General features: G+C 52.5%; 3 protein-coding genes across 21 annotated transcripts in view; 2 read left to right on the top strand and 1 right to left on the bottom strand.

Moving 5' to 3' along the window:
- Positions 1 to 13,927, top strand: part of CSNK1G1 (casein kinase 1 gamma 1) — a 208,369-nt gene extending 194,442 nt beyond the window's left edge. For 12 of the 19 annotated variants that reach the window (XM_051821876.2, XM_051821873.2, XM_051821874.2 and 9 more), the window contains 3 exons: positions 454 to 560; positions 3,658 to 3,681; positions 8,136 to 13,927. In XM_051821876.2, coding sequence (XP_051677836.1) covers positions 454 to 560; positions 3,658 to 3,681; positions 8,136 to 8,190 — 186 coding nt within the window. In that variant the 3' untranslated portion in view covers positions 8,191 to 13,927. The remainder of the gene's footprint in view (positions 1 to 453; positions 561 to 3,657; positions 3,682 to 8,135) is intronic. The other 7 variants (XM_002718121.5, XM_002718123.5, XM_008268901.4 and 4 more) reach the window with 2 other exon arrangements.
- A 3,204-nt stretch (positions 13,928 to 17,131) lies between these two features.
- On the top strand, positions 17,132 to 22,352 carry PPIB (peptidylprolyl isomerase B). The gene is made up of 5 exons (XM_002718143.6): positions 17,132 to 17,354; positions 17,935 to 18,048; positions 18,685 to 18,778; positions 21,509 to 21,693; positions 22,017 to 22,352. The coding sequence occupies exons 1-5, from the start codon at positions 17,220 to 17,222 to the stop codon at positions 22,137 to 22,139; spliced, it is 651 nt and encodes a 216-aa protein (XP_002718189.2). The 5' UTR covers positions 17,132 to 17,219; the 3' UTR covers positions 22,140 to 22,352.
- Positions 22,016 to 25,157, bottom strand: SNX22 (sorting nexin 22). Its single transcript, XM_051821878.2, has 6 exons — positions 24,957 to 25,157; positions 24,615 to 24,698; positions 24,222 to 24,326; positions 23,828 to 23,922; positions 23,195 to 23,262; positions 22,016 to 22,808 (listed from the first exon to the last, which is right to left on the bottom strand). The coding sequence occupies exons 1-6, from the start codon at positions 25,029 to 25,031 to the stop codon at positions 22,687 to 22,689; spliced, it is 549 nt and encodes a 182-aa protein (XP_051677838.1). The 5' UTR covers positions 25,032 to 25,157; the 3' UTR covers positions 22,016 to 22,686.

Raw genomic sequence — 25,157 nt, 5'->3', positions numbered from 1 at the left:
ATCAGATACAGAGTTATTTTAATAAAGTGCTCTGTGCCTTTTTGCAATATGAAAGAATGTAAATGTTAGAATAAATTTCCTTCATAGAAGTCCACAGACCCTAAGTCATTCCTTATTATTTTTATCTATAAAAAGATTGATGTGACCTATTTATAAGGCTTTTGAGGATTAAATTGACATGACACACAAACACAGTGTAGCAGTGTAGGCATTCAACCTGGAAGTTATTACCATAATATAATTACATTGAATGTATTGTCCCCACATGATGTGGGTCTAGGAACCTTTACCTAATTGGGACAGTTAGCCCCTTAGTCCAGGAAAACAAACATTCCAGTGCCTGCCTGACTAGTGCCCCAGCTAAAGCCCAGGTCTCCCTTAGTGACTGTCTCTGATCCTGGCAAGAGACTCATGCTGCCACTGTGCCTGTCACATTCTGTCTTTCTGTTTCAGGTGGTTAGCTCAACCAATGGAGAGCTGAATGTCGATGACCCCACAGGAGCCCACTCCAACGCACCAATCACAGCTCATGCCGAGGTGGAGGTAGTGGAAGAAGCGAAGTACGTTCACCTTTCAAGGGGACTCTTGAGTCACGGGATGAAAATCTCTTCTGTCTCTTCCTGTTTGTGTGCTGCCCATTTCAGACTGGATTCCTCTTGCTTGTGTCCACAGCTCCCTTCCTTTGACCATTTTATTTTTTGCATGGTACCTTAAGGCTGCTGCTGCTCTTTAGCTGTGATTTCTGGGAAGACAGTTGCATTTTTCTAGTTCACATGGGAGAAATGACATAAACCAAAAGAATCATGTTATAAGGGCTGTAACATACTTGAGCCTTTTGGGGGCCCTGGAGCTTCTTACTCCCTATAGGATGCAGAGAATGTCGGCTGTTAAACCATAGGGCGTGCTGAGCCACATTAGAGTTCTGGTTGTTGGCTAACAACTCTGGGTATATAGGCCTGGAACAAGGGTCTCAGGGCCGTTTTGCCCTCTTTCAAGTGATTGTGGTCTCTGGAGAGACTAAGCAAGTCAGGCAAGAAAAACAGTCTGCACCTGTGAGTGAGAAGGTCTTGCGAAGGCAAGGGAGTCACATTATTCCCAGGAGAGCGAGGAGCCTCCTCAAGCCCTTTTGTGCTTCTCTTGCATGTGTTTGTCTTGCCCCACCCATACCATCAGCCCCTTGGTGCTTTCTGCATGGTCTGTGTTTAAACTCTTAAGAATCTGGGGTGGAAGGTGAAGTAACTTCCAATTCTGCTGCAGAAGCAGCATTTCCACCACTTTAAGTTTATCCCAATCCCAAATTCAGATCAAGACTTAAATTCCCAAGAAGACATCAGGTAGGGAGAGAGACATCTGGAGTCTGTCCATAACTGCTGCCAACCCTGATACGGATGACCTTTCTTGCAGCCTGCATTCCCAATATCTTGTTCTCTGAAGCAAGCAACATATTTGTGGTGATATTGTGGCTAAATGGTCTCTTGAGTGCCTAGGTGGCCTCATATAAGTGAGAATGTGCAGACGCCTCCAGAGACAAGTCAGTGAGAGAGCTGCCAAGACCTGCGTTATTCTTACTTCCAGGTGCACTTTGCAGGGTTGACCCACTGCCCACTCCCCCACTCTCCTGCATGTATTTGATGCGCTCATCTTGCCTTCAAGAAGTCCTTTCCTTGCAAAACCAGCACATGAAGATTTCTCCCAAGTAGATACAAGGCAGCTGGGAGTGACTTAGAGTCTCTCTTGTCTGGCCTCCCCTAACTGTGGGGCGCTTCAGATTCTGCTCTCCCAGCTTGCATGAGGCAGGGAGGAGGCATACAAGGAGAAGAGATGAAAAGAAACACACTCTGCATTCTCAGGGACTTTGGAGATTTCACAGTTTTTCTGTTTCCATGACAAAACCGCATTCTCCTTTATGTGGTGTTCTTACCCTCGGGCTCTCAACCTTGGCTGCACCTTGAAGTCATCTGGGACATGGGAAAATATAGATGCTTGAGCCTGGCCCTAGAGATTCTGGTTTAATTTATGAGTGTGTGGCCTGAGCATCAGGAATTGTAGAAGCTAAGGTAATTTTAATGGATCGCCAAGGCTGGGAACCACTGCACTAGAGGTGGTCTTTTCTGAACCTTTTCTTTGCTTAAAAGATGGCCATACCCACTCCCACCCTCTGTGGCTATTACTTTGAAGGCTAAAAGTTCAGCTCTGAATTTAATGGTGTGTTGAATAACAAGATTGAATGGGCATTAGTCTTGAAATATGCCCTGTACAGGTTAATTTTTTGACCCATTCATCTCTTTTCATTTTGATAAATGTTTACACTGATTATGTATGTGAGTGTGGTGTTTGTGTCCTACATGTAAGATAAGGGGGCATTCGCAGAAAGAGATCTCAATCTGGTGAATTCTGTTCTGCCATCATCCAAACGCTGGAATGTGAAGAGTTTGAAGCTTTCCCATTTAGAGGACCACCATGCCTCTTTGCCGCTAGCTCCACGTGTGGACCTTCTGAAAGTTGTGGAAACCAGCAGGAGCAGCTGTATTTGACCAAATATCATCCCAGTCCATTTTGCACAGGGAAATGTCAGGGCGCAGCCATGTGTTCTTCTTGACTTTCTACTTGATGGGTCATTTCCGTGGGAGGAAGTCGCAGCCAGAGAAACACGAGGCATCCTCAGCAACCCTGCATTGCATACAGCTGTGATGCTGTTATTTCATGCAGCCTGTTTGTGGGATAAAGGGGGCTGCAGCAGATATTGAAACTCAACTCGGGTCCTGCAGAGACGTGTGAAAACTTCACTTCCAACCTTTTGATTGTGCGGTCTTTGCACAGCTTGCTTTATGTGAGAGTGGAAAGAAAGAACAGGGTCTTCATTTTTGTTCTGTGTGCATGATGAACTGACTTTTCTCCCCCTTCAGGACAACACCCTTGGAAGGGTGCTGAGGGCAGGCAGCTTCTTGGCTGATTTTTGTTATAGTGAGAATGCAGGAATTTTGATTGTCCAGATTTTAGCTATAACTTAACAAATATGGACCTTTATCCTAAGAATTAACATGAGTAGACGTTGGGCTCTTCTCTGGCAGTTAAACCTTAATTCAGAGCAGTGGCCCACCTCCCTCTGCTTCATCTAATAAGATAAAGAGTGTTGTGTTTTTAAGCCTTTCTCGCTGTCTGGTGGAAGAGCTACCTGCTAGCAGCTTTGACCAGGCATGTTGGACTTGTAGAAAGGCAAGGGATTTCTTTTTCCCTCAGAATCACTGGGCAGTTAGCCTGCTGTTGCCCAGTAAGACTTCATGTGGGAATTAAAGTGGCTCAGCCTTGGTACTTGTTGATGTCTGGTTACCGGCCGAGCCATTTGCTCTTTCCCGCTGCCTTCCTGGAAGCTGCGTAGGAAAGGCCACCCTGGAGCTCCCACAGCTCCTTCTGTTTTGCCTCACTCCTCAGGCCTAGCTCGCACCTTGACGCTTCTGTCAGTCTTGCCCTTCCACACTAAGGAACCAAGTGGCCTGCACCTATTCACCTACCTTGACAGAGGGAGAAACTAAACACAGACACATACTGCATGTTTGCATGGCTCACAGGGACTCCCTGCCATCTCACCTCTGTGGACTAATATCTCTCTCTTTCTCTTTCTTCCTTTCTGTGTTTTTCTCTTTACATACTCTGTAGCTGCCTGAAAATGCTCAACCTGTGGTGAGTCCCTCTCTCCAGTCCACATGCAAGGGGAGCGGACCAGACTAGGCTGGGATTGGCAAAGCCAAACAGAAATACCTTAGCAACGCTGAATGGCTTCCATATACGTCCTTGTGCCATAACTATCCAAATTGGGGAAGTAGATCCACAAGGTGGGGATGGGACAGGCCTATACCCAGGAATCAGTCTATCCCTTTTCTCCTTTCAAATTCATTGCATCACTGCCTCCTCCTGCCAAAGCAATATTCCACAGTATCCAAAAATTAACTTTATTTAAGTGACTGAATTTTCTTCCAAATTAATATAACCAAATATCAGAGGGATAGAGGCCAGGCTAAAAGGACAGGGTTATTGTATCAGCTGTCGTCTCACAGCCATGAGAATGGTATTGGTGCCAGATAAGCCCTCATTCTGCAATGTGGTCTCTAACCTGGAAATTGGCTACTTTGGGAAAATCTGTGACTTTTCTTTTGGATTCAGCTGGTTCTTCCATCTGTACAGTAGAAGTCTCTCAAAAACAAACAAACAAACAAGAGCTTCTTCTTGGGGGAGAGGTGGACATTTTGTTGCTGTTGTAGGGGGTGGCTTTGTTTGTTTTTCATTTATTGTCTTTTTCTTTATGCCTATGAGAGAGGGTCGGGGGCCAGGGCTGACTCAGTGGGTTGAGATTTTGAAGCTTGTCTTTTCCACTCCTTGAAAAAGCTCCTTGAATGCATCCTTAGGAACAACATGAGGTTTGTGGGAGGAGAAGCCCTAAAGAATCCAATGTGGTGAAGAACACTATTGCTGTAAGATAGGCTCCCTCCCTAGCCATTCTCCCTGTCACTATCTGTGACCTTCCAAGTGCTCCTGAACTTGTGAGTCAGGGAAGGCCTGGGGTTGCAACTCTCCCACGTTGTCTGCACACCTAGGGTCATGTTCTAATTGGTGACAATAGTCTCCTAGCCTCTGGGACTATCTTGTTTCTCTTTGTCTTCAGTGACTGGGTTGGGCACTGGTTTTTGAGCCTTAAAAGTCTAAGCCATATTGCCCACAGGAAGTTACTACAGGGTTGTATTAAAGGTAACATTTGGGTTTTACGGAGGTAGGATTTGAAGCCTTAGGGTATCAAAGAGTACATTTGGCCTATTCATTTTGCAAATGGTCTGTTTTGGCTCTGAGAGGTATTAGTCACATAATCCCAGCTGCCTGTTCACGTGCTCGTCTCACCCTCTTCCTGGAACTCTAGAGGGTCCCTAGGGAGCTTTAGTAACACACATACATGAGGGAACTAGAGGTTCTCTAGGGCACTTATTTTTTAATTCTTTGTTTTTAGGATTTATCCATTTACGTATTTGAAAGGCAGAGTGTCAGAGAGAAAGAGAGACAGAGAAGGAAAAAGAGAGAGATCTTCCATTTGCTGGTTCACTCCCCAAATGGCCACAGTAGCCAGGGTTGGACCAGGCTGAAGCCAAGAGCCAGGAACTCTATTTAGGTTTCCTATGAGGGTGGTAGGGGCCCAAACACTTGGGCCATCATGTGCTGCATCAGCAGGAAGGTGGATCAAAAGCAGAGCAGCCAGGATGGGAACCAGCACTCTGATATGGGATGCCGGTGCTCCGCCCACTGGGCCAGAACATGGGGCCCTCCAGGACACTTGTGGTGTTCTCCAGAAGCTGAAGAGGCAGGAGGTCACTGTGGACAGGGATGGTTGAGGAAGACTTGGTGGACACTCTAGGACTCAAGCCAAGTTTTGGGCAAAGGAAGACTGTACAAAGATGGCAGAGAAGAGGAACATGGCGAGGGATTAGCTGAAGAGAGAGAGCTGGGACGTAGTAGGGGAGAGGTGTGGAAAAGGTGGTAAGTCAGCGCCTGGAGGAGGAGTACCCAGAGGCCCCTGAACAGGGAGGACCAGGTCGATGTTGACTCCAGCGTGTTAGGAACTTCTGGCCATCCAGTCAGTCAAAGAATTAGCTAGAAGGGAACCTGAGACACAGGGGTCTGTCACCTGCCTCCATTCCCTTTTGAGAGTAACCCATCTGTGTGGAGTTAGCCAGTTGGCCCTATCTCAGGGCTCACCCAATTTAATAGGGCCTGTTGCTAGAAACCAGAGTTGAAGAGCAGCTGCTTGTGGGGCTTATTTTCTTGTGGATGAAATTATTAAAAGCTTCTGCTATTGCTGAAGCTTTATAGTAACCGGCAAAAATCAATCCAGGACTCCAGATTTCCAATAGCTCAGTTCTTCCTTCCCAGCCCACAAATCACAGCTTCCTCCGGTTTGGTGAGTTCAGGGTTGCACAACAGGCTACCACTTGCCTAGAAGGAGATGACAGAGAAGTCACTGTCTACTTTGCAAGGACCTAAACAGTATTTCAGCTGCTTTTATTGAAAAACAGAAAAACATCATCTCAGCATCCTCCCATAAGCCCAAGAACAGAAACTGGCTTAAAGTTAGCAGTGCCTCTGAAAAGCGTGGTTACGCGGGGACAGGTAAGTCTCTGGCAGTGTCGGTGCTCCAGGAGATTGAATGTGCCTCCTTTAATATTAACTTCAGGATATTCGTCGTGGAGAATATCCATTTCTGAAACATTTTTATAGAAAAATACCAATTTTTTCTTAATTTTGCCAGAGTTTCCATTGAAGGCTATGGTAGACAGTCAAAAGTACTGGTTATTTTTATTTAAAAGAATTTATTCAGTTTCCAAATACATATGAAACTTTGGATAGTGATTAATCCACACCCATTAGTTGTACTACGTAAATGTCATTGATTCAGAAAATCTTTTGTCCAAGCCTCTTAAGAAACTATTCCTTTCTACAAAATTCCCAAGTTTGATTCCTTCAGCTATGGATAAAGCCCATCCTTGTATGTGTAAATGTTTATTTCTACATTCTAAGAAACTTCGTCCAAGTTTTTTGTTGTTGTTGTTGCTATTTAGTTTGTTTGAGAGACAGAGTGTGTACCCCCATCCATTGGTTCACTCTCCAGATGCCTATAATGGCTAGGGCTGGACCAGACCAAAGCCAAGAGTTGGGAACTCAATCTGTATCTCCCATGTGGGTGGCAGGAACCCAGCTGCTTGGTCCATACCTGCTGCCTACATGGTGCACATTAGCAGGACACTGGGATTGTGACCAGAGCAAGGAATCAAACCCAAGCACTGTGCTATATGATGCAGGCATGCGAATGAGAGTGTTAACCGGGGGGCCAGACTCTGCTTCTATCCAAGTGTTTAATAACCAGCCCATTGAATGTAGAAGTACCAAAGGGTCTACTAAAAAAAAAAAAAAAAAAAAAAAAAAAAAGAGGAATCTTAGCTGCAGTGGAAGATTTAGAGGTTTGAGAAGTAAGCAACTGTTCTTTATTTCCATATAAATATTCTTGGCATTAAGCCTTCAAGGAGTAGGCAGGAGCCCAGAGATGTTTCTGTCAGAAAGCTTCTCTTTCAAGGGTCCAGCAAGTCCAAGCGATTCTTCCCATTTCACTCCCCTCCATCATCTGGCATCTTGACTCATCCACTTCCTCCTGCCCCTCACATTCTCATCTCCCATGTGTCACCTCCTTGGAAAGGACATGCCTTTTGCAGCAGCTTTGCCACAGCCCTCATCACCCGCAGAGTGACCAAGAGCCTCGGTCCCTATCCCAGAAACAGAGTGAGAAGGGATAATCAGGTGTAGGGGTGTGCGTGAAGTGTGGCTGTTCCCAGAGGGCAGCCCCTGGGGGGCTCATGAAGAGACTAGGCCCCAACCCCCACCCTAAACAGAGCCAGTTCTTAAACCTCACCTGGCACAGCAGTGGCGCTCTTGGGAAGCTAAGTTAGGAAGAACCCTGCTACCAGACCAGCCCTGGGCTGTGGCACTGGTCCCCTACAGAAGAGAGGTGGGGTTGTGCTTGATCTCAGCCTGGAGATGTGGACACACAGGCTTCGCATCAGGTCTTCTCCTGCCTCCTCCAAATAGCTGGGTGAGGTTAGGGGTAGGGATGGAGAGACCCTGGAACCCTTTGTTGGTAGTATCCTGAGATCTTCCCTGGGTTCCATCTGTGGTTAGCCACCCTGTGTGCTGACCAATGAGTTGCATGAAATAATTTTGCCCTCAGTAGAAAGGATTAGACAATACAGATTATTCTTATGCAGCCCTGAGGACCCCAGCCTTGATTCACTGTCTGGCTTGGGTGTTAGGCTAGGAAAGAACCCTCCTTCATCCTCCTAGAAATTCCTGTTGCAGCATTACCTAGCCTGCAGCATTTCACTAATTAGGTTGAATGGCTGCAGATCTGAAATCAAGCAGCTGTTTCCTTTGGCTTTCCTGGCAGGGGCTGCCCACTGCCTCAAAGTGTGCACTATAGGTGGTGGGTGGCCCTGTGGGTGGGTATCGGCGGAAAATTCCACCCCCTGCAGTGAGCAGAAGCAGGCACAAGTCTGCTGGAAGCTGCCGGCCTCTAGCACTGACTCACTCTGTTCCTTGTGCTCCAGGTGCTGCTGTTTCTTTAAGAGGAAAAGGAAGAAGACTGCTCAACGCCACAAGTGACCAGTGCCTCCCAGGAGTCCTCAGGCCTTGGGGACTCTGACTCTATTGCACCTGCAGCTCCTGCCATTTCTCATTGGAAGGGACTCCTCTGTGGGGGAGGGTAGAGATCCAAACCAAAAAGAAGAAAACAGATGCCCCCAGAAGGAGCCAGTGTGGGCAGCCAGGGCCCAGTGGGTCCGTGGCCGTCCCACCTGCTGAAGGCTCTGAGCAGGTCCCAGAGCTGCTGCTCCTCCACTTGCCCCTGGGACCGCCTGGTTGACCCTCCTTCCCATTGTTTACAGTGAAGGTGTCATTCACAAAAACTCAAGGACTACTGTTCTCTTCCCTCCTCTTAGTTTACTCCTGGGTCTTGCCCCACCCTCAGCCTTCTCCAGCATAAAAGCTATGGAGCTAAAGGCTTTGCCTACAGAAACTTGTTGGGGCTGAGCCCCAGACAGGAGGAGGAAGAAGCAGACCTGGGTGGAGAAGGACGTTCTCCACCTCCCGTGTGTGTCTGGTGTCCTCTTCCTCCGTGCCTGTCAGCCTCCATCCCCACTGGCCACGGCTCAGGCCCACCTCCCTCCCTCCTGTGAAGTTACACTGTAGGACGCAAGCTGTGAGAAGTCCGCAGTCTACTGTCCCCTGTTGGCGTCCTTAGCTTTCTTGGCAAGCAAATCCTTTTCTCCAGGTGGTAGCAGGACAATGCAGATTGTTCTGAGGCAAAGGAAAGAAAACTGACTTTATTGCACTTTTAGTTTTTTTTTTTTTTTAAACAAACAAAAAAAATGTGGCAGATGCATATTGTGTCTGGTTATATTGGGGGTTTTACTTTTTCTGTTTTGAGGGGAATGGGGCTGGCCAAGCCATTCACCGAGAGCATGGGTCCAGAGGACATTCTCAATGGGAAGAGTGTGCTGTGCAGCACACGGAAGAGAAGAAGCCAAACTGTCATTCTGAGTGACCGCTCAGGCTGGCAAGGAAACATACTTGAATTTTCATTCATCTTCTCAACTGCTGAAGAATGTCCCTGCCAGAGCCTCTTGACCTAGCCAGCCTGCGTTTGAACGCCTAGCTCTCCAGCCCGTGGGATGCGCCAGCCAAGCCAGGCTGTGACCAGGAGACAGCTCATCCCAGAGAAGGAGATGCTTAACACAAAAAATTCCAAATGTCTCTTTCCTCCACTGCCAGGGACTTCCAACTAGATAGCCATGCGACTTTCTGGTGACTTGAGAGGCGAGATTAGTGATGATACAGCCACTACCATATTGCTCCTAGTGGACAAAAAGAAGAGGACAGTAAACCTGCCTTCCAACTGCCAGAGAAGCCTCAGGGTGTGGCATAATGGGCCAGGAAAAGAAAGTCAGTATGTCCTGTGTGCCCCAACAGCTGAGCTGTAGCATTTGGGCTGGTCTGCCTTCCCAGAAACCAAGCCCGTGAAGATCTTCTCCCAGCAGGTCCACAGCAACAGGCTTAGGACTCAGTACCTCAGTATCTGGGGCTGCAGTGAACAGAAGGGTAAGATTGATTGGTGCTGGAGAATTCCAGGGAAAAGGAGACTGACATGAAGCGTCTGAAATTGTCTTCTCAGTCGGACAGAGAGTCCTTCTGGGTAAGATGGCCACGCATGCTTTCCCCAGTCCACCTCCCCTCCCGCTGTGCCGTGTTCACACGAAGTCCTTCCGCGAAAGGTCTTGGTTTCTGGTTCACTGTTGGAAAAGTCAGTGCACGGAGTTGCTCCGCTCATGTTCGATGTTCATTTCTCAGTGGCTTACCCAAACAGTGACTTGTCATTCCAGATGTGGCAGAAGGGAAAGACTCACATCAGAGAATGTGGTCTTGTATCTGAATCGAGAGCTAACCGCGAAGTGCAGGGGCTAATGACTTGCTCTGGTGGCTCATGGTGCACAGAAATCTTGGCCTCTGGCTTGAAGAGTAGGGCTTTTTTTTTTTTTCTCCAAACAAGGTTGTGGTGGTACTTTCTGGTGGTTGGCATTTCCTAACAAGTCTTTGACATAACTTGCAGAAATAGTGTCACTTGCATGAATCAGAGTTACTGGGCTTCACCTGTTCCATTGGACTTTGGCTATGGAATATCACTTCCGTGGCTTCCAGCCTGCTTAGTAATTACATAAGGACTGCAGTCTGTCAGTTTTTAAAAGAAGTGTTTGTGCATATGAAACAGGCAAGGAGAGACAGTGGCATGCCCCTTCCCCACAAGGGTTTTGAATATTGAGGTTTGTTTCCTTGCCATTCCCTAGTGGTTGAAGTCCCATCACTGAAATTTGCAGCATTTAGGTAACTCCAGCTTTCTGTATAGAAACTTTAACTTCCTCAAACCTATGTAGAAAATGCATTTCTTCTAAAGGAGGGCAGGGGCGAATTGTGGCAAAGCCTGCAGCATCCTGGCATTTGATGCCCCACTAAGTGCCTCCCCCATCCCACTTTTACAGAGCAACGAAGGCAACAACCAATTTTTGTCTTAAACCTTTTAAAAGGCTGGCATTTATGAGGTTGAGCCCAAGCACTTGGGGGAAGGGTCATTCCTAATGCACTGTTTTCACCCTGCAACCCCTGCAAATCTCTGACTAGATGTTTGGTTTTCATAACACAAGTGAGGAGCCCCAAGTCCCTGCAGCATGTAAAGTGGTAATCCTGCCAGGTGGCACTCCGTGGTAGGCGGTCCCAGACCTGCGAGGTTCTCATGGAATCATCCTGAGAAGTAAGAACAACAACCCTCAAAAGCCTTGAGTCCCCCAGCAGTGACATGCCAGCCCTGTTGCCACAGTAACCTAGCACGATGCTTGCAGTTGGGACTTCCCACTGCTCACCCTCCCACCCCAACTTGGCTGGAGCCGTCCCCATTTCACAGCTTTGAAGCCTGAGGATCTTTTTCTTTGAGGTTGATGCGGTTATTGCTCCTGAAATCTAAATCTAACTCAACATCTGTTGATTAAAAAAATAGGAAAAAGCACACCTTAATATTCTCATTAGGCATTTTCCCCAAAGTCCTCCAGTGCCTGAGGCAGTGCAGCCTAAGCAAAACAGGATTCCACCAAGGCATAAAGGGTCCTCCCCCTGTGACCGGAGTATAACTTGGGGCTGCACATGTTAGGGTTGATGAGTTGCTGTGCACACCTTGATTCTGTCCCAAGATCTCTCCAGACTGCTCCACAAGGGTGGACAGAGCACCCAGCAGCCTGTGTGCGGGCATGACTGCCTTCATTAACATTCTGCTATTTGGGGTTTGTCTTGAGAGGAAGGTACTAGGCAGGTGGCGAGGTGAGCTACAGTTAAAATTCCATTTTACTTTAGAATGTGTGAGCTATACTGCACAGTAGAAATCCTGAGGTTTCTAGTAGGGATTACCTGTATATTATCAGGGATTGAACTCCAAGTCCATAGAAATAGCCCCTGATCATTAGCCAGAAAGGCATCCATCACCTGTCTAAAGTAACCTCCCACTTAGTTCAGTGGAATTAGACACTGGTGGTGCATGTTCAGTGCTGATTTTCAGTGTTAGTGACCACTTTTAATTCCAAAATTACAGAATGATGGTATTGTTTTGCTGGTGGTTACTAAAGATCATAGCCTTAACTTGTTTTTCTTATGCAAAGGGTATAATTGGTTCCCCATCCCACTGAGCTAGTATGGCCGGCATTTCTCAAAAATAAGAACTTCCACAGCAGCCTAGAAAGCATCCCCTCAAAGCAACTTGATCTTCCCGTGCATCTTTGCCAAACCTGCATGGCGCCTACATCCCAGCCACATTTTGCATTTTCATATTTAAGTCAATTTTCCATTCTCTTGAGGTACCCTGTCCACCTTGACACCAGTGTCAGAACCACATGAGGGCTAGAGTTTCTCAGATTGTGAATTTTCAGCGCCATATAGCCAACATTGCCTTTCCTGGCCACTGTCATCATCCCCACCATTGTCCCCAAGAGGCGTGAGTTCCAGAAACCCTCAGGGAGCAGGCTAACTAGGCACCCCGTGTGGCTGGCCCCGTAGGTGATAGGCACTTACGTCTGGGATTCTTGTTTTTGCAGATTCCAGGCAAGTCCTGTCTAGAGGTTGATGGTTGGGGGCTCCAGTCTTCTCAGAATGGGTTGGTAGGAATCAGGTTGGGTTACCTTTGGGTTTGGGCTTGGGCTTGGCCTTCTTGAAGGGGGAGGTAGTTTGGTTTCTGAGTAAGAAAAAAGGCAACCATAGCCCTTTTGTGGGTTTGTAGACTTTTGAACAATGTTTTAGCCACAGATCTTGGAGGTCTTTGATCCAGTAAGCAGTCTTTAAAAGTAGGTGTTTCTTAACTCCTTTTACAGGTGACTAAGTGCAGAAGAATAGATTTTTTCATTGTATTCAAAATAGTAAGTAGATACCCTGCTTATAGATAATAGTAGTTGACATACTTTCTCAAAAAGCAACCAGAAAACCCACTCCAGTATTTGTAAATCAGCTTGCAAAGGAAGAGGTGGACAATTACTCCATGTATTTCTAGTTTGAATACCAAACAATGTATATTGTAACGAAAGCTCAGTGTGTGGACAGAAGTTCTTTCATTATTTTTCTTTTATCCCTCACAATCACTCTTCTGGTGCCGTCACCACCTTTAAGGTCTCAGAGCAGAGGGTTCCCCTTGGCAATAAATGGCAGTGCAGTGCAGGCACGCCAGTAACACCAGAGGACACTGTCCTGACCCCCCGGCTTCTCTGTCAGGGCAAGTGAGACATTGTCACTGTTCCTCTCCATGAGCTCCAGACTAAATCCCAAGTCAGCCTGTGTACTGAAAGGCTTTGTAAAAGGTGTACTCGTCTGTTAGGAGTGTCTCAGGAATGACGAGCCATTTCTGGGTGGGAATAAATGTACAGATGGAGGTGTGTGAGTATGTGTGTGTGTGAGAGAGAGAGAGAGTGTGTGTGTGTGTGTGTGTGTGCGCGCGCACACTCCTCTGCATGCATTTCACTTCCATAAAGATTCACAGTTACTGGGAACTGTGTGTTCCTGAGTATTCTGAGATGGACAGGTGACAAGTGAACTTCTCGGATTAGTGTCTCATCAAGCTCATTCAGAGAGTGAGCCCCACTTACCAGGCATAGAGCAAAACACAGGAGAAAATAGATGAAACCAAAAATATAAAAAAAAAAATCCCACCCACGGAAAATAATAATGTTCATTCAGCAATTCTCATTGGATATTTTACATGCTCTAATTTATTATATTATTATTTGTTTCTTTCATCTTTGCCCATTGTACTCTTAAAAAGATGTTGGGATGTTGATTGCAATTTTTAAAGACTAGATAATGTATAAATCAGCTGTGGAAATCAGTTTTAATTGATGTATGGATGTGTCTGATTATTGTTAAATGCCTTTTTTTACCTTTATTATTATTATTATTATTATTATTTAGGTATGTAATGTTTCATAAATCCTGGCACTGGTCGCAAAGCTCAGCTGTGAAAATGAAACTTGTAGTATTTTTAAACATGAATGTCAATTTCAAGTGTATTTGAAATGGTTCCTCCAGGAGAGAGACTTGTACACCATTAGGAAAAACTCCTCTGCAGAGAGGAAGTAGCCTTCTTTGAAGAAAATGGAAAATGGGCCCTGATATGTGATCTCAGCAGCCCATTTCCCAGGGCACCATGGAAAACACAAAATGTGATCTTTTAAGTATACCTCTTCCCCAGTTTGGGGAGGAAAAACTCAGTTTGCACCCTTTTTGTATGTAAAATAAAATGTCTTACCTTTCTTGGCTTTTACCCATTTGTTTGATTAGTTTGTTTTTGGTCGCCTCTGGCTCACTCGTGACAGTCTGGCTGGGCAGACATTTGGCACAGCTCAGGAGCTTCCTGCTTCCTGCAGATGTGCATCTTGGGAGGCAGGGGTGATGGCTCAAGCGTGGCCTTGCCGCCACAGGGAGACAGATTTGGAATGTGCACTGAGGGCTTCTGCCTGGCCCCGCCCCAGCTGCTGCGGGCATTTGCGGAGTGAACCAGTGGATGGAAGGCGTCTGCCTCTATCTCTGCATCTTTCAAATACAATGAAAATAAATTATTTTTTAAGTTGGGATATTTGAAAAGTTTAAAACAAGGAGAATCCCATAGGACCAACTTAGGTGTGACTCAAGGCTCCCATGAACGAATATCATGCCTCCTGCTTGGGCGGGGTTGCCTCATTCATTTGGGTCAAGCATTGCCCTCTCCTGTGAGTTGCTTCAGAGATAAATACTCGCGGGCAGGTGTGGTGGTGCAGCAAGTTAAGTGGCTACTCCTATCAGAGTGCCAGTTCAAATCCTGGCTACTATGGTTTTCTCAATATTTATTTATTTATTTATTTATTTATTTATTTATTTATTTTGACAGGCAGAGTGGACAGTGAGAGAGAGAGACAGAGAGAAAGGTCTTCCTTTGCTGTTGGTTCACCCTCCAATGGCCGCCGCGGCCAGCGCGCTGCGGCCTGCACACCGCGCTGATCCGATGGCAGGAGCCAGGAGCCAGGTGCTTTTCCTGGTCTCCCATGGGGTGCAGGGCCCAAGCACCTGGGCCATCCTCCACTGCACTCCCTGGCCACAGCAGAGAGCTGGCCTGGAAGAGGGGCAACCGGGACAGAATCCGGCGCCCCGACCGGGACTAGAACCCGGTGTGCCGGCGCCGCTAGGTGGAGGATTAGCCTAGTGAGCCGCGGCGCCGGCCTCATTCATTTATTTTTAAAAGATTTATTGATTTATTTTAAAGACAGACAGAGAAAGGAGGTTATCTTCTATCTGCTGGTTTACTCCTCAAATGGCCACAACAGCAGGAGCTGGGCTGGCCTGAAGCCAGGAGCCAGGAGCTTCTTCCAGGTCTCCTGTGTGGGTGCAGGGGCTCAAGCACTTGGGCCATCTTCCACTGCTTTCCTAGGCCATAGCAGAGAGCCGGATCGGAAGAGGAGCAGCCGGAAAACGAACCTGCGCCCATATGGGATGCCAGCACCGGAGGCGGAGGCTTAGCTCACTACACCATAGCACCATCCCTAACTATGCTTCTGATCCAGCTTCTTAATACACCTGGGTGGCAGCAGATAATAGCCCAAGTCTTTAGGTTCCTACCACCCACAAGGGAAACCTGCATGGACCTGGCCCAGCCCCTGTTGTTTGCAGGCATTTGTGGAGTGAACCAGCAAAAACAGAAGATCTTTCTTTCCTCTCCTCCTCTCTGTATTTCTGCCTTTGAAATAAATAAGCCTTGAAAAAGAAAAATAGTCCTTTGGACTGGTGCTTAGCAGTTAAGTTGCTGGGTAAGATGTCCACATTCTGTGTTGGAGTACCTGGGCTCAGTACCCAGCTCCAACTCTGACTCCTTGCTCCACAGGTTCCTGCCAATGTAGCTGAGTCCCCATCGCCTGCGTGGGAGAGTCAGATTGAGTTCCAGGCTTCTCCTGAGTTGAGCCAGGCAGCTGTGAGCATTTGGAGAGGGAAGCAGCAGGCGAGGGAGTGCCCTCATGTGCTTACATGTTCTCTCATTCTCACTCCCTGTCAAAATTTTTTTAAACTGCCAACCTAGGCATGATTGGCTTTCCAGTTTCTTATATTACTAAGCGATTTTTTTAAAAACTGGTAGGCAAGAAGGAGCAAAAAACACATTTAAGATCACGAGAGAAAAGCTTCACATAGTATTTTATCCATCAACCTGAATTTTTTTCTTCTGAAAACGGTGGTGGTGGAGGGAAAGGCTGTTTTGATGCCATGTTAGCTTTAGCTCCTCTTTGGTAAGAGGCTACTATTGAAAACAGTTTGGCAAACATTTTTCTCAGTGGCTGTGGGTGTCGTCAGTTGAGAGGTGTAAAGAAACAGGCTGAGAAGGTGGATTTGGAAGACCATCTTTGTCCATGTCATGCTTTTACCTAGAGAAATCACCTGACTGAGGTGCAAGCAAGGATAGGGAAATTGCAACTATAGCGACATCAGATTAAGGAAGGCCAAGTTAATAGCTGCAGCCCTGCCTAATTCCACCTGGGGTCGGCACGTCACGCGGAGGCCAGATTGCATAGGGAAATGGCAATCCAGGCTGTGACCCCCTGGAATTTCTTCAGAGTTAATATGAAATTTAGTTGAGACGTTTAACAATACTATAGATACAAATTGTATAGAGATGAATGAGTCATTTTCATTTTTGTGAATGTGTAAGGCTCCCTGTATCAAACTGTACCAACAATGTATGTGTGAAAACCTGAAGTGGCCCTGTGGGGATAGCTGACGGCTGTAAGCCTGAAGCCTTTGTGTGTGTTTTCTGCCCCCCACCCTCAGCGTTGTCGTGGGGAGCTGTGCCAGCTAGTACCGCACGCGTGGTCCCCCGGCAGTGCTGAGAGCTGTATGCACATCAAGTGGTTGCAAAAAATGAAGTCTGGGAAAACAAGAAAGGAAGTTACGAACCCCAGTAAAATGTATGAACTCATGGCAGTGAGCACGCTGGGATTCGAGAAGGGATGGGGATGGGCGGTCGAGGAAAAACGGAAGTGGGTTTTGGCTAGATGAGGTCTATGGATAAGGTCAGATGCCCCCTTCGAGTAGGTACCGCACTTGCACCCACTCCAGGGTGACTGCGGGTAGACTAGCCCAATAGACTGACCAGTGCCTTCCGTCCCCATCCGCGTCCACAGAGCCGCGACGCGGGCAACGCCTCCAGCCCGGCCGCTAGGCTTGCGGGGCTTCGTAGTCTCTGCAGAGCCCCAATCCCTGCGCCCTGAGCGCGGGCACCGCCTTCCGCTGACCGCCTTCCTGTGGGCGGGCGGGGCGACTGGGAACCCAATGAGGCCTCAGTAACGTGGCAGCCACCCACGAGTCCGCGTCTCCGCCGGGCCGGCCTGCCGCGCCGGGCCCCGCCCCCTCGGGGCCCTACCACCCGGCGCCGAGCCGGAGGGGGGAAACGGGGCCCGCCTCCCGCCGGGAGGCCCGGAGGCGCGCCGGCCCCCCCCCACCCCGCCCCGCGCGATGGCGGCGCCGGCGTCCACGCCGCCGCGGCCCCGCCTTCTTCCGGTCCTGGCTGCCCCGGCCGCGCTCGCCCCTGCCGGTGGATGCTGCGCCTCTCGGAGCGGAACATGAAGGTGCTGTTTGCCGCCGCCCTCATCGTAGCCTCCGTTTTCTTCCTGCTGCTGCCAGGACCCTCGGTGGCTGATGAGAAGAAGAAGGGGCCCAAAGTCACCGTCAAGGTCTGGGCTTCCTGTCTCTCTCTCCTGTCCTGCCTGGCGAGGCCCGGCCTCCCGCGCCTGGGATTCCGTCGCTGGCCGCCCGCCAGTCATGTCCGAGGCACGGAGGGTCCCGGAGCTTGGGCCTGAGCGGCCTTGGCCTTGGCTCAGCGCCTGCTTACACTCCGGCTGTGACCCCCCCGGCAGCCGCGGCGTCCCGCCTGTAACGACCGGAGAGTAACCCGGACCCTCTGCGACACCCCCGGCCCCTGCCCTGACCCTGGGGGGTGGTTGGAGTCCGGCATGCCCGGCGGGGGCCGGCTCTGGCAGCCTCAAAGCAGTGGTATTTTTGCAGATACCCTGCAGTGCCGGGGTGGGTGAAAGGGCACATCTGTCGGGACGATTCCAAGGAAACAGCCTTATAAATGCGGGCTTGGGCTCCCCTCTTCAAGGGGCTTTTTAATCCTAGCATTCTGCACCAAAAGCAGACTCAGAATCACTGCTCCAAGGATAGTGCTCAGTTCTCTCCCCTCTCCCGGGAGAAGCCTCTTGGGCCCTCCCTGCCCTAGCCTGGGGTTAACTTTGAAGTGGTCTTTTCTGACAGGTGTACTTTGATCTGCGAATTGGAGATGAAGATGTAGGCCGGGTGGTCTTTGGTCTCTTTGGAAAGACTGTTCCGAAGACGGTGGATAATTTTGTGGCGTTAGCTACAGGGGAGGTAAGTGTTTGGGGTGAAGCTGGCAGCAGACACCTGCAGGGTGCAGCACCCCCCCATTAGAGCCCTGAGTACAGCTGATCATTGCCTGGGGACCCCAGTGTTGTCATCTTAGGAGTTAGAGGCCTGGCACTTCCCTGGGAGTTGTCACCACCTAGATGGCACCGAGTTTCAAGGAAACAAGAGTGCCCCGTTTTGTAAAATTTGTATTTAACTCCCATTTGACCAAGCAAAAGCTCTTGGTGTTTTCTCTTAAAAAAAAAAAAAAAAGTTTATTTTTGCTTGAAAAGCATAGAGAGATCTTCCACCTGCTGGTTTACTCCCCTAATGCCCACAAGAACTGGGGCTGGGCCGATGGAAGCCGGAGTCGCAGAGCTCAGTCCAGGTCTCCCACCTGCGCGGCAGGGTTCATCTTCTTGCATCCGTTCTGCTCAGAAGTGAGAGGGGAAAGGGATCCAGTGACAAAGGGCTGCGTCCGGTCTAGGAATTCTGCACAGGCAGAGGGTTGCGGCGTCCCAGCCTTTCGGGTGCTGCCTGGTGGCACACCGAACCATCGGAGTGGCCAGCAGCGGTGCCTCGACTGTGAGCGGAGCTGCGGCCTCGTGCCGCACCTCCTGAGCTTCTCACCCTTTTCTCTAGAAAGGATTTGGCTACAAAAACAGCAAATTCCATCGTGTGATCAAGGACTTCATGATCCAGGGTGGCGACTTCACCAGGGGAGACGGCACAGGAGGTAACCTCGGGTCGTCGGGGTGGGAGGGCTGGGTGGGCGGGGCCCCGTCCCTTGTTCCCCGGGGCAGGCCTGTCTCCTGCATGGAGCCGTGGGGGCAGACAGACCTACCGGGGCGACTTCTCTCCCTGCCTCTAGGAGGTGAGGGGGAGAGGGATGGGCAGCAGAGTGCCCATGCAGGGGGAGGCGATTCCGGGTCAGGCGTGCAGGGCCTGTGCCGGCCACCTTGGAAGCTGCAGCAGCGGTGGGAGAAGTTGCTTTTCTTGGCGGTCTCCCCCTAGAGACCACCGAGCAAGGCTGGCTCTCACCTTCGCGTTACTGGTCCCCATAGATGCCCTGCACTAGCCCCCGGTCTCTCTGGGCTGGCGCACAGACCGTGGCTGTGGCATAGCCCAGGCTCCGCGGTGGGCGAGGAGGAGGTGCGGGCAGCACCTGCACCCTCACCAGGGGGCCGTGGTGCAGCTTTTGTCCAGTCACTCAGTGTGTAGCTGGGAAGCAGGAGAAAAACCCCGAAAGCTAGCCGGCACCGTGGCTCAATAGGCTAATCCTCCACCTTGCGGCGCCGGCACACCGGGTTCTAGTCCCGGTTGGGGCGCCGGATTCTGTCCCGGTTGCCCCTCTTCCAGGCCAGCTCTCTGCTATGGCCAGGGAGTGCAGTGGAGGATGGCCCAGGTGCTTGGGCCCTGCACCCCATGGGAGACCAGGAAAAGCACCTGGCTCCTGGCTCCTGCCAGGATCAGCGCGGTGCGCCGGCTGCAGCGGCGGCCATTGGAGGGTGAACCAGCGGCAAAGGAAGACCTTTCTCTCTCTGTCTCTCTCTCTCACTGTCCACTCTGCCTGTCAAAAATAAAAAAAAAAAAAAAAAAAAAAAAAAAAAAAAAAAGAAAAACCCCGAAAGCTGAGTCGCCACACAGGAGACTGACCTCAGGCTGAGGCGGCAGTGGGCAGGAGGGCGCGAGGCAGGCCTGACGAAGTGTGGCGGTGTCCAAGAGGGCGCTGGAGGATTGGCTGGGGTCCGTGGGGTTGGGTGCCCAGCCCGTTGTGGAAGGGCTGACATGCAGAGGAGTCGCTGCAGGCCAGGGTGACCAGGAGTGTGAGGGAGGACTTGACCGGGGTCCTGGGTGTGCCAGCAAGAGCCAGGGTTAAGAGGGGAGCCCTGCTCTTTCTGTGGCATGGCTTGGCCAGGGTGGGTGGGAAGAGGGCAGAAGCCTGGAGCCTGGGCGTGGCCCTGAGGGGCTGGAGGGGAAACAGTGGGTGAAGCACACAGACCGCTAAGGGGAGTGGGTGGGGTGGCTTGGGCCTGCTCCCCAGGACGGGGCAGGAGCCGTGCTGCTTCTTAGCGGGGATACCTGCCACCTCCCTCAACCCGAGCTGCGCCGTCTGTGAAACAGGGCGCCCAGCTCCTGCCCACAGGGGACTATGGGAGTGACTGCAGAGGTCTCTAGTGCACACTGCTGACTATAAGCGTGAGCAGGAATGACGGGAAAGGGTGAACAAATTCAGGGGTAGAGACAGCACCAAGCAACGCGCACAGGAATACCTCTGGAGGTCAGAGCAAAGAACTTCCACTTGCTTGGAACTGCTGTCTTAGAAAAGTGTTGGCGTGCAGGAGGTAGGTTTAGGGATTTTCTGAATGGCAGCAGTCATCAAAATCCTGTAGCTAGTTCAGATTTACAAAGAAGATCCTCAAATGAGGGGGACTTTTCTGTGTGTAAAATATTTGAATGACAGTGACACAAAGAGGGAGAGACAAGAGAAGAGAGACGTTCTGGCTGCTGGTTCACTCCCCTAATGCCTGCAGCAGCTGGGGCTGGGTCAGGCCAAAGCCAGGAGCTGGGAACTCCACCCGGCTCTCCCACATGGGTGGCAGGGGCCCAAGTACCTGGGCCCCCATCTGCTGCTTTCCCAGCCGCATTAGCAGGGAGCTGGATCGGAAAAACCTGCGTGCTACTGTGCCTCTGCGGGGTGGGAGGTGGGTGTTGCTCTTAGCCAGGAGTTGCTGCGAGCTGATGGCAGTCTCGCCTCTCCTGGGGTAGGGGTGCGAGGTGGAACACAGGCTGAGGTGACCCGGCCCCTCCAACGAGTCTGTCTGGGTTTGCAGTTTGCCAGCTGCTCCTCACTCGGGGTCAGCTCCCTGGATCTCAGCAGCCGCTGCCATCTCCCAGCCTGGTTCCTTCCTCTGGACCCACAGGGTGGACATAAGTGCACTGGGGACAAAACGGTCCCCCATACAAGTAAGGTGGAAAGGTGCTGCGTGAGACAGTGACAGTGACCTTTACTGCTGCATTGCTCCAGGCCTTTTGTCTTTGTTCCTGGAACCAGAGTGAAACCAGGCAGTGGAGTAGAAATCTGCCCTCGCCCCACGCCGGCAGATGCGCTGCACACACGCGGCCACCTTGCATTTCGTGTTCCCTCTTTGATTAGAGGCCCTGGACTCTGCAGACCCTCTCTCGCCTCTCCCTCCCCTGCCAGCTGTGCCTGGGAAGACAGGCGGATCAGCCGCAGCAGTCCACACGTGAGCTGTTTGCTGAATCAGCCTGGCCTTGGGCCCCACCTGGTCTTACCCCCTCGGCTCTGAGCAGAGGCTAGGAAGCAGATGGCTCTGACGTCCCAGGTCTCCAGTCTAGCCTGACTTGGCGCGGAGACCAGGTGGAGCCCTTGCGTCCTCACCCCTAAGGTCTGCTTCGCTCGGGCCACCTCAGCTTCCCTGACCTGCTCTGTCTCCCTCCCCAGGAAAGAGCATCTACGGGGAGCGCTTCCCTGATGAGAACTTCAAGCTGAAGCACTACGGGCCCGGCTGGGTGAGCATGGCCAACGCCGGCAAAGACACCAACGGCTCCCAGTTCTTCATCACCACAGTCAAGACGGCCTGGCTGGACGGCAAGCACGTCGTGTTTGGCAAAGTTCTGGAGGGCATGGTAAGTTGACCACAGGCTGACCTGGGCAGGCTTCATAGGCTTGTCCAGCCTCCCCCGGCGCCCAGCCAGGAGACCCTGCTGAAGCTGCATGCCTGCGGGTCCTGAGCTCCGTCGTCCACCTGGGGAGCTGCTGGCTCTCGCCCGCACTGTCCAGGAGCACGAGGCCCGACACGCCCCTTGTTAGTGCCGTCCCCAGCCACCCCCCAAGTCTGGCTTCCCTTGCCTGCCTGTGGTCCGTTAGAATCTGGCTCTCTCGGCTCGCATGTGGGGCCTGCCTGCCTGGTGGCGCATCTGACCTGCCCTGTCTCCTGTTGCCTCGCCAGGAGGTGGTACGGAAGGTGGAGAGCACCAAGACGGACAGCCGGGACAAGCCCCTGAAGGATGTGGTCATCGCTGACTGCGGCAAGATCGAGGTGGAGAAGCCCTTTGCCATCGCCAAGGAGTAGGGCCGCGGGGACCTCTTGCCTCTGAGCGAGTGTCTGCGCGGGCCTGTTGTCCTCGGGGTGACGACCGCCCGCCCCGGGGCTCCGAGCTGCACTGGCCCTTGCTGGCATCGGACGGAGCGGCCCCACTCCCCTCACATTCCTCAGGCCCACCGGCCCCGTTTTGTAACAAACGCCTACCAACACTGACCAATAAACAAGGGGGGGTTTTTATAACCTGCGTGTGGGCTGGGTTCTTGGCGTGCGGGGACTCCCTGCTCGCCATGGGTGCCTGGCCCTTTGATTTAGGTGTTCCCACAGAGGCAGGTAGGCAGGCACGGCGTTCAGCCCTTGCCTTAAAACTGCCGCTGCTTCTCCAAGTGCAGACACACCTGGACCTGTCACAGCCTACCTCGAAATTGACCATTCGCGCCTGGCTCCAGGAACGCGTGAACTCCCCACCCCAGCTGCCAGTGCAGGCCGACCCCTGCACCAGGACCGGAGGACCAGCCCACGTCCCTGAGACAGAGCGCAGGGGCTGAGGCACACGACTGTCCCGGCGGGTGGCTGCTCAAGGCGTGGGCGGCAGAGCAGAAGGGTGACCGGCAGCTTTTGGCTGAGCCGAGCTGGGGCTGATGCTGAAGCCATAGAGTCCCTGGAGCACACCATTCACCACCATGTTGGGCAGAGGTTCTGCAGGGGAGAACGGGAGAAGGGGTGGAGGGCTGTGGGCGGAGAGGTGCAGGACAGGTCTGGCCTCAGGCCTGCGGCTCCCTGAGCCACTGCCCACCGGCTCATGCGTCCCTGGGGAGTAGGAGCTCCTGCAGCTGTGTCCCCAAATGAAGCCTTGGCATTCCAGGTCAGTTTCATCAGCTTGGTAAGGCCGGGTTGTAACAGAATTTTAGACCAGGGGAACCAGGCTGAATTCATTCACTGGTGTTTACAGTGCAGGTTCAGGTGCACAGAGCAGCAGGAGCGAGGGGCCACCCAGGGGTCCTGAGAACTGGCAAGCCTGCCCCTACCGGTCTACCCGGACTTGGGCCTTGAGAATGGGTCACTCGCGGGTCAGAGGAGCTCACCTGGGGAGGGGGCACAGAGGTAGGGATCCAGGCGGAAGCTGAGGACAGGCCGATGGTGCAGCTGCGAGCTGGGAAGAAGTAGGGTCGTGAGCCAGGAGGGAGTGGGGAAGGGAAGGGCCAAGTCCCGCAGGGATGGAGACTAGGGGTTGAGATCCTCAGAGGCCCACAAAGGAAAAGGTGACAGATGTGGGCTCTGGAGGCTCCATCAGGAAAGGCTGGGCCCAGGGGGAGGCCGGCCAGGCCCGAGGCTGCAGGCGCGCCTCCCTCCCTGTGGCCACCAGGGGGAGCAGGAGCCGGTCACTGCCAAAGGTTCGGACCTGCCTGCCGTGCCCCGCAGGAGCTCCCCCAGGGAGCAGAGGAGAGAGGCCCTATAATTGCCGGGGGATGCCCCGGGGCCCGTGAGGAAGGGGTGGAGATGCAGAAGCCCAGAACTTCACCTCCCAGGGGACCCCTGCTTCTATTTGTGACAGCCGGTTCCGGAGGTGGCTGGGGTTAGCCAAGGCTGTCCAGAAAAAGCCCCTCTGTGGGTCCAGACAGCTGATGAGGGGACCAGGCAAGTACATTGGCCTCCAAAACCTTCCCTTGCTGGCTTGCTGCCGAAAGCCCCTGACCCCCATCACGGGCTCTCCATACCCCCAGCTGCTGGCCTTGGGGTCCGTGGGGAAGTGCCGAAGCCTCAGGAACTCCAGTAACTCCTTGGGCACATCCTGGTTCAGGTACAGGACGCCCTGGAGGACAGAGGACAGCAGCCGCCGGCGTGCAGAGCCCAGTGCAATCCGGAGAATCGCGAGAGGGAGAGCAGAGCATTAAACCCGGGGTGGACAGCGCAGGCCGGACCCCCCAGGTGGCCTGGGAAGTACCCCCCACTCCACTTCCCGTAGCAAGGGAGCACCAGGCGCCACCTGCCCCCCGGTCCTCACTCGGTCTTTCCAACCACCGAGGGCCGTGCGGAAAGCTGAAGCCCGAGGCAGTGAGCAGCATCCCTGCGTTGCGGGCGTCCCCCAGCGCCGGTCAGGCCGCCACACACCTGGATATAGGCCTCCAGGCCCTGCCGCCGCTGCTCCAGGCCCCTGGTCCTCCAGTTGGGCAAGCGTTTCGAGGGGAAGTCCGGCACTTTGTACAGTTTCTTGATCTGCCGAGGTTACCGTGGTGCCCTCACAGCCCTTCCACGGAGCCCCCAGCCTACCCGCGCTCCGCACGCCTCCCCGCACCCCTGCCAGGACCCGGCCAGTCGCCTGGGATCTGCCCCCTGCGCCCTCCCTGCCACGGGCCCCCAGCAGGGTCTGCGCCCTCTAGGGACTGAAGCAGCAGCGGGGGCGGCCCAGGCTGGGACCCGAGTTTCCCCCTCTGCCTCCCCGGGGCGGGCCCAGGCTGGCGGGGGCGGGGGGAGGGGGTCGGCCAGGGGGCGGGGCCGCCTCACCCGCTTGTGCAGCGCGTGGAACTCGCTGTAACGCCGAAGCACGGTGTGTCTGCGCCCGCTGCACTGCACCTCCACTCGGAACACCTGGCGGGGGGCACGCGTGAGGCCCCGATGGAGAGCCCCGGGGACCCTCCCGCACTTCCCATCCTTAGAAAAAAGGGCTGGCGGCCCCGCCCCTCTGCTCGTGCGCTCACTCAATAGCTGGGGAGCACCAGCAGCCCCGGAACCCTGGGCAGGGCAGCCCCCGACAGCCCAGCCCGGGGAGCCCCGGTCCCCACTCTGCTCGGGGCGAGGACCTCCAGCGGGTCCCCGCGCCCCTGTCCACCCCGCGGCCCTGCTCACCATGTGGCCTTTCTCCGGGCTCTGCCGGGGCCCCTCGGCTTCGGGCCCCACCGACGGGATGTGAACTTGCAGCATCTGCGCCGGGGCGCCGGCGCCGGCCGCTCTGTGCCCGAACTCTGCAGCCGCCGCGCGCGGACCCCGCCCCGCCCCTCGGGCCCGCAGGCCCCGCCCCGCAGGCCCCGCCCCGGGCGTTCCTCGCGC

This window comes from Oryctolagus cuniculus, chromosome 12, assembly GCF_964237555.1.
Source record: "Oryctolagus cuniculus chromosome 12, mOryCun1.1, whole genome shotgun sequence".
Lineage (NCBI taxonomy): Eukaryota > Metazoa > Chordata > Mammalia > Lagomorpha > Leporidae > Oryctolagus > Oryctolagus cuniculus.
This window is presented reverse-complemented; position numbering and strand designations above follow the sequence as displayed.

Excerpts from the sequence above, each read along its gene's own strand:
- SNX22 (XM_051821878.2), bottom strand. The coding sequence starts at position 25,031 with ATGCTGCAAGTTCACATCCCGTCGGTGGGGCCCGAAGCCGAGGGGCCC. Across the intron at positions 24,699-24,956 it reads GCCCGGAGAAAGGCCACATG|GTGTTCCGAGTGGAGGTGCA; the intron begins GTGAGCAGGGCC and ends GCCCCCCGCCAG. Across the intron at positions 24,327-24,614 it reads TCCACGCGCTGCACAAGCGG|ATCAAGAAACTGTACAAAGT; the intron begins GTGAGGCGGCCC and ends TAACCTCGGCAG.
- PPIB (XM_002718143.6), top strand. The coding sequence starts at position 17,220 with ATGCTGCGCCTCTCGGAGCGGAACATGAAGGTGCTGTTTGCCGCCGCC. Across the intron at positions 17,355-17,934 it reads GGCCCAAAGTCACCGTCAAG|GTGTACTTTGATCTGCGAAT; the intron begins GTCTGGGCTTCC and ends CTTTTCTGACAG. Across the intron at positions 18,779-21,508 it reads CAGGGGAGACGGCACAGGAG|GAAAGAGCATCTACGGGGAG; the intron begins GTAACCTCGGGT and ends CTCCCTCCCCAG.